General features: G+C 44.3%; 1 protein-coding gene across 1 annotated transcript in view; it reads left to right on the forward strand.

Annotated features, from left to right (window-relative positions):
* Positions 1–3,294: 3,294 nt before the first annotated feature.
* The window catches only part of mast1b (microtubule associated serine/threonine kinase 1b), a gene marked incomplete at both ends in the record, with an annotated part of 36,226 nt that continues 31,518 nt past the window's right edge, over positions 3,295–8,002 (forward strand). Inside the window, one exon of the mRNA XM_080856065.1 lies at positions 3,295–3,333. Within this exon, the coding sequence (XP_080712191.1) occupies positions 3,295–3,333 (39 nt within the window). The remainder of the gene's footprint in view (positions 3,334–8,002) is intronic.

Here is an 8,002-nt window from a genome sequence, read left to right on the forward strand (position 1 = left end):
ACAAACACACGCACACACACACACCAACCTCCCCCAACACACACACACACACACACACACACACACACACGCAGTGCATTTCTGTGTATTACATCACACCTTCTTTACTCCCACTCTCAGACCCCACCCCCCCCCTGATTTTTAATCAGGCCTACATACACAAACAGGGGGGCGTTAAAAATCCCTGCTAATCTACCCAGGAGTTGGAACGTGTGCCCAGAACTGCTTTTTGAGGAGGTGAAGAAGGCTGCAATGTTTGTGGGTCTGTGCCTTGTTAGCATACAAGATATACTGTATTGGTGTGGTATGTTTCTGTCAACATTTGGCAGAACATCCCGCTACATCATCTCAACTCCACAGCAGGGTGTTGGGCCCCAGAGACCACCATCAGGTAGTCAGCACTTTGTCTTTTCAAAGCATTTTCATAAAAAACACAGAGCATCAGCACCATGGACAGCAGCATGTCCTCGCAGTTCAAATCGAGGCCCCGTAAATAATATCTCTCCATCAGTCTGTTTATCTTAAAATATATCTGCATGTTTACATTTCATCATCTGTCATCTGTGTCATCTTTCTCTCTCTCCCTTCAAATATTTTTCTTTATCCCCCTCTCCTGCTTTTCTGTCCCATAGGAACTAGTGGGCATCTGGCTCAGACAGTCATCCATCTCTGAAGCTGGAGCCTTTGGAAGCTAATCTCATGGAAGCTCAGCTCAGATCAGCTGGGACTTCACAATCAAATGGATGATCAGATGTATCTTTTATATTAAAACCCTGTTTTCCTCGCCCAAATCTTTTTTCCCTCAATTATTAATACTGCATTTTTTGGGCATTGTTCTGCACTGGACTTTTAAGTAACAATGCTGCACAATCAGCATAGGTAAAGGTACAACATAGATAAGTCTGCATCCAACCCAGACAGACATGTACAAGAAATTGTCAACATTCCAACCATCAGCTGTTCATTTAGAACAAGCGATAACTTCATTTCCGTATACTGTAATATTGGACATCATTCTGTGAATTGCAATTCACGTTTCATGCAAATCTCAAGAGACACGAAGGGCAGGTTCCATCTTGTACATAAGAACTGGCTCTTTATTGCAGGGCTACCATCTATTCTCCATGCTTTGTACCTGTATCCACGTCAGTGAGTCACGAACCCCCATAAACGATTCTCTGCCTTTCCAGGACATTTATTGGAGTGGAGAAAATCACTGTGTTAAAGCCAGCGAGAGAGCCTGCACCAGACTTTAAATTAACCTTCTGAGGAGGCCTCAGAGCCAGAGAGACTTTTACCTGCCTTTACAGTGCTATTAGTCAATGCAAGAGGAAGGAACTAGGGTGGAAAAAAATCAATACTGGGTCTATGAGATTTCCAGCACCATCACAGCAATGCTGCAATTTGAGATTGGGCAGTGTATGTGGTGTTTGGTTTGACTGTGTGTGGAGTGCAAATGTTACTGAGTAAGTGTGTGTGTTGGAGAGGGAGAAAACAAGTGTGTGTGTATTTAGTGACTACATATGTATGTGTTAATATTGAATGTGTTAGTGTTTGTGTCAGTTTATCTTGTTTATGCTGTTAGTTAGTGTGAGAGAGTGAGTAGCATGGATGTCAGGGTTTTGCTCTCCGTGATCTGTGCCTGACTGCCTGCTTGCCTCCCTCCCTGGCTCCAGCCTAGGATGAGGTCACCAAAGCGTGGGCCGGCCGGACCATATGTTACGTTAAAAAACTGTGTGACAGAACTAATCCTAGAGCGCGCGACATTACACAACCGCGTGCTGCCCAATAGCCCCATCTGTCAATCATACCAGAAAGTTTTTTATTTTATTTCGGAACTATCTACAATAAGGCAATAATGGACAAAAAAACGTAGAGGAATTGAAACATTCTTTGTAAATATTGTGTATGCCGTATTCACTTGTTCCATGAACGTTCACCTGAACTGTGCTTTTGGATTTAATTTTCCAGAGATTCACCCAAAGGCCCTGCCAAAAGACACACAAAAAAAACACGCTGGCTGGCTAAGCCCCCATGTAATAACTCAACTTTTTCCTCCACCCAATATTTCCAGAGGTTTTATGTGCATTTTTTCTCTTTGGTTCTCTTTAAGTGATTGTGGATGCTGTCATGAGTGTTGTTTTTTTCATGTGGATATGTATGAGCTTGACAACATATGGTGCAAGTGCAGTACTAGCATAATGGATTAGTTTTAGCATGTACCGACTCATTCAGTGTTATTGTGTCATCATTGCCTCGGTGCCTGTGTGTGTAAGAGCGTGTATGTAAAATTGATTCACGTCACGTTACACATTTTCACACCCTACCATTTTTGTCATTCGTGCGCGTCATCGTGTTCTTGTCACCGTGGGACTGAGCTCTTGGCAGTCAGTGGGTGGTTCCTTGGGTGACAAATGTGCCCATGGAGGAGGGGCTTATGGGGACGTAAGAGTTAAATGTCATCTTCGGCTTTTTGTTGGACTGGGAGCATCCACGGTCCGTGTAAACGAACGACGTAAAGCGTAAAGAAATATATAACATGGCCATTTGCTAGTTCGTGAGATTATTTGTAAACTGATTGTAAACCTACTCTTGTGTTATAAGAGAAGAGGACCGATTCAGAGACAAACCATCACCACTGGCGCGGTTCCGTGATGAGCAAGAAACCTGAATGGACCACGGCAAGCTATATGTTTTTTCCGTTTTGCTTTAACTTTATAATTACAATGTGATTACATACAATTTCTTCTGTTTTTATTAATGGATACGCAATGATTCAGAAATTCATGCGGTAGCCTATGTGAGCTGTAAACTACAAATTGGAAGCACCGTTAAAAATATAAATAAACGCGCTGCTCAGATTATATCCCGCGATTGAATGATCCTCTTTGCATAAAACCTGGGTTTTCAGTGAAGAACTACTTTTTAAACGGACTGTTAAATGCTATCTCTACAAAAACAGAGAGTGACTGGACATGGATGATTTTCGGCTTTGTGAATGAGGCAGTGATTTCACTCAATCGACCCTCAATCAACCGTGCCAACGAAGATGTCTCTGGCCGCTCATTCAGCACTTCAGTTCTTTCGGAAAAGCTCTGAAGGGACGACCAAATAGGAACACATTTCTTGTTTAACGTCTGTCCGCGGAATCTTGGCCAATCTCGTACACTGCTGCTTTATCTGCGAACCGCCGGTGAACTGCTACGAGCGGTGAATGCTGCAGAGCGCTCCCTGACCATCTCCATCTCTGGAGCCTGAACTAGCGAAGACCCGGAAGACCACCCAGCACCTGCGATGGATGACTCGGGGATTATTCGCCGACGGCGGCTTCAGGTGAGAAGATTGACACATCTAACATTCTAGCAGTCATGTTTATTTTGCTTTGGCTAGTCTCTCTCGAGTCTCCCACCTCGATGTTTCTGTGACATAGCTGCGCAGATGCATTTAAAGGAGCCCAAAACACACAGCACAAAACGGCTGTGACATATAGTATGTTCGATATACATTTGATTGTGTCCAACTCAGTTGTTTATATTGATGTCTAAGGCCTCCTCACTTATCTACGCGTCCTTAAATAAATGCCAACTCCCATTCATATTCTATGCATACTCTATCACTGGCGTGTGCTGGGTGATAGAGTATGCTTAGAGTATGCTCCCCAGCCTTAGGGTTCTCATCTGTAAGCTGCTAATAAAGACTAAACCACCAGCTCTGTAGCAGAAATCTAAGACAGCCAGCCACACCAATGCAGACATTTTGCTATGAGCGTAGTCTTTGTGTAAACAGGGTGGGTTTTGAATTTCATAGTCATGTTCCTGCAGCAGAAGGCATGATGTTTTAATGACGTATCTCGTGACTAGCAACCCCCTGTTGGTACCACGCTTTATGGGTCACATTAAGAAATCTAGATGCATCCTAACACAAGCCAAGGTGTATTTGTACATTCTTGCATAAAATGTGTAAATGTCTGTTGTGTTTCGGTTGTTGAAGGATCTATAGTAATGCAGTGAAGTAGAATGTGTGCATTGTATTATTTCACCAGGGAGAAGCTCAGGGGATGTAATATCTTGCCCGTTGGCAGAATAATGGTCTTGTAACGGTTCTGTGTATCCCCTGGGGTCTCAGCCTGTCTCTTTCACACACATGCACATGCACAAGCTCTCACACACACACACACACACACACACACACACACACACACACACACACACACACACACACACACACACACACACACACAGACACACAGACAGACACACACAGACACAAACACACAGACACACAGACACACACACACACAAACACACACACACACACACACACACACAAACAGACACACACTCACACACACACACACACACACACACACACACACACACACACAAACAGACACACACACTCTCACACACACACACACACACACACACACACACACACACACACACACACACACACACACAAACAGACAGACACACACACACACACACACACATACACACAGATGAACACACACTACACGCCTCTTAACACTCCAGCCTAGCCCCTCTGTCTGTCAATGCCATATGGTGAAACACCCAGTCCCCTGGGAGCAGAGGGCAAAGGTCATTCCCATGATGCTCAGCTTCAATTCTCTGCTGAAAGGCAGACGCGTTGGGTTCTGTCTGATTCTCCCTCTGCTCATTTCACCCTTATTTCACCTTCACGCATTCATGCAGAGGACACCCTCAGTAAAGGACACACTTGGACAAGAAACTAAAGGACAGTGAGTTGCAATGAAAATGCTGCCCCTGTAAGATGCTGCAGTCAGCTGCAAACAAACCGCCTGTGAGGTGAAGATTAGGAGGGACAAACTGGTGATAAGTCACTCGGATGACTTTCTGATGACGAGGCATTTTATTTATTGCAGAAAGACTAGCGCTTTAAGGTGGATGCTGTCTGGAGCTTTTGGGACCTCGTATTTTCCCTGTCATCCGCACAAAGAAATTGGTCTGGTGGAAGGATTTGAGGCGGTGATGCTGGTGGGGGCGGTGATGGCAGTGTGGGCAGTGTGCCCAGCCAATACTCTCTCATCCCGGCTCTGGCCATTTTTCCCCCAGACAGGCCGGTCTGAGGACATGACGTCTGGTGGCCATTTATAGGTGCAGCGATGCTTGTATCTTGGGAGGATGTGCCTGGCGTCAGCGTTACCCTTTCTCTTTATCATATCTTCGACTTTGGCTCACAGTCTCTCTTTTTCCCTTTTCTGTCCCAGTGCCTCTCCATTTTCCCAATCTCCTACCTCCTCTCTAATTCCAGTGGATTTACCATATTTGTCACCCTGTCCTTCTTTTCCCATTCTTTCCTCTTTTTAACACCTTTGTTTCTCCATCTCCTCTCTTCTCTCTCTGAAACTCACTGCCTTTCCATCTAATTACCTCAGAAAAAGAGAGCGATAGAAAGAGAGAGAGAGAGAGAGATAGAGAGATGCTGTGATGCTGTTGCCAGGATGTTGCCAAAAGGGATGCCAGGCTGAGTGCTCCCATGCTGAGTACACAGCTTTTAGCACAGATCCCCTCTCTGCCAGGACACGCTCCCCACCACTACGCAGTGCTAGTGCTAGCATTAGATGCTTAAGAGGTTTACCCCGTACGCTCTCTCAACCCCATGTGAAAGATTTTCATTTGGTTTATTTTGATGTCTCTCCTGTCTTGTCACTTTTTGAACGCTTTCACATGAATGGCTCTTGTCATTCAGAGCATAGAGACATTGCTATTAGCAGTGCAGTCTGTACGCTGTCAGTCTTGTGCAGTCGGACATGGGAACCCCTTTCTTTTAATCCCACACGGCTTCACAGCACCGATCTCACTCTTTTGAATTGAATTGCGTCACTTTTAAAGTCGGCAAAAGTCCAAGACTGGCATGTTTCAGCATGAATGTGAGCCTGAGGATGAGTTCTGTTTATGCTTACTCCCTTTGTCAGGGCAATTACTCCAACACTGTATATAGGCCCATGGCACTGCACAGCACATCACTCTAATCAAACAGTGGCACAAGCACCACTGAGTTGACACTTAAGGGAAAACATCATGGCAGATCTGTGCCATCTACAGTCATTTGGTGAGTCAGTGACAAATGACAAGATGGCTTTTCTAGCTGATATCACATGGAGAGAGAAGCCAAACAGCAAAACACCCATGCAGCAATTAAACATGCTAACACTGGCAGACTATTCCATTAAACAGGATTACCGAGTCATCTGGATAGCTGCGCTGGATAAAACACATCATAGTGTGGATGGTTTCCAGGTGTTGCCTCATACAGTAACTCACAAGTGTTGCTCTGTGGAGTGGTAGTGATCGTGATAGTGATCTGAAACCTCAAACGCCAGGTGTAACCTGAGGATCAGTCATTCTTGAATATGACATGGTGTACAATGAACCCATTTGACCCTGCAATACGAGAGCAAACCCAGCCTGGCCGCAGCCGCCATCTTGGAATCGTCTCAGCAATGCAAAGCGAAAAGGGTGCCACAAGCTGTACTCAACTGATCTGTAATCAGAAGGCTGTGCGCAACGCTGTTTCTTGAGCTCCATCTGTCAGTAGTGTGCTTCGGATGTCTGCTCATGACCCCCTGAGAAGGAGGAAAGAATGAAACAGAGATAATAGGACAAAGAGGGAGAAAGAAAGAAATGAAGAAAGAAAGAAAAGGAGGGGAGTGGGGGAGGGGGGGGTAAACTCAATTAAAGATCTAAAATTAAATAGTATCCTGGATTCTCTGAGTCACTGCATGGAATGGAAAACTAGCAGACACATATATCACAGGAGAGCGCAGCGCTAATGGGTGGGGTCTTAACAACACAACAGAGGTGTTTACACGAGCACTTTAAAAAGCAGCTGTCAGGCAGATCAGACTGGAATGGACATACAGTGCCACTTGACAGTTTGTGAACCCTTTGAGCAGTTAAGAGTTTTCTGTTGTTTTACCATGATTTTTCATTATTTTCATCACCAATTGTCCATAGATGAAATATCAGGTTTATGTTTATCATTTGCATGTACTTGTTTAGAGGGAATTGTTTGAGTAGCCAAAAATCTACATGAAACATGGAATTAGTCCATTTCAAAAGTAAGTGAACCCTCAGCTGAATTGGTAGGGTCAAGCAGGTAACAGATTCCTTGAAACATATTTGGGTGCTTAATTGGTCAATTCAGCAAACCAATCAACTGAGACATCCTTAGGAAAAGGGTTGGGCAACACAGATTAAAAGAGAGAGGAAACCAACCAAACTACTGTAGTGCCAAGGTGTACCCACACAGATCCACCATGCCGAGAGGAAACGAGATATCCGAGAACATCAGGAAGAAGGTACTGACAGCCCATCAGTCTTGTGAAAGCTATAAGACCATCTCCAAAAGATTCCAGCTCAATCCATCCATCCAAGACAAATATTTTAGAAATAGAGGGCATTCAACATGACCGCATCTCTGCCTAGTAGTGGACGCCCATCAAGACCATCACCAAGAAGCACCAGAAGAAGAATAAATCAGATAAAAGTCAACCCACACATCACCTCTAAAGAGTTTCGGACCTCTCTGGCAGCATCTGGGGTAAATGTACATGGGTCTACAATCAGACGGAAATTGAATAGACATGACATTCATGATCGGGTTGCTAGAAGGAAGCCTCTGCTCTCAATAAAGAACAAAACTGCCCGTTTCAACTTTGCCAGAGAGCACTTGGATAAACCAAAGGCCTTCTGTAAGTCCCTTTTTTGGACAGATGAGTCCGAGATAGAATTATTTGGTCACGATCAAAACCAACAATTTTCGTGTGATTCTAGACCTTGACTAATTAAGCACCCAAATAAGTTTCACCGAATCTGTTACCTGCTTGACTTAACCAATTCAGCTGGGGGTTCACTTACTTTTGAAATGGACTAATTCCATGTTTCATGTAGTTTTTTGGCTACTCAAACAATTCCCTCCAAACAAGTAAATGCAAATGATAAACATAAACCTGACA

This window comes from Sprattus sprattus (assembly GCF_963457725.1).
Source record: "Sprattus sprattus genome assembly, chromosome: 18".
NCBI classification, from domain to species: domain Eukaryota; kingdom Metazoa; phylum Chordata; class Actinopteri; order Clupeiformes; family Clupeidae; genus Sprattus; species Sprattus sprattus.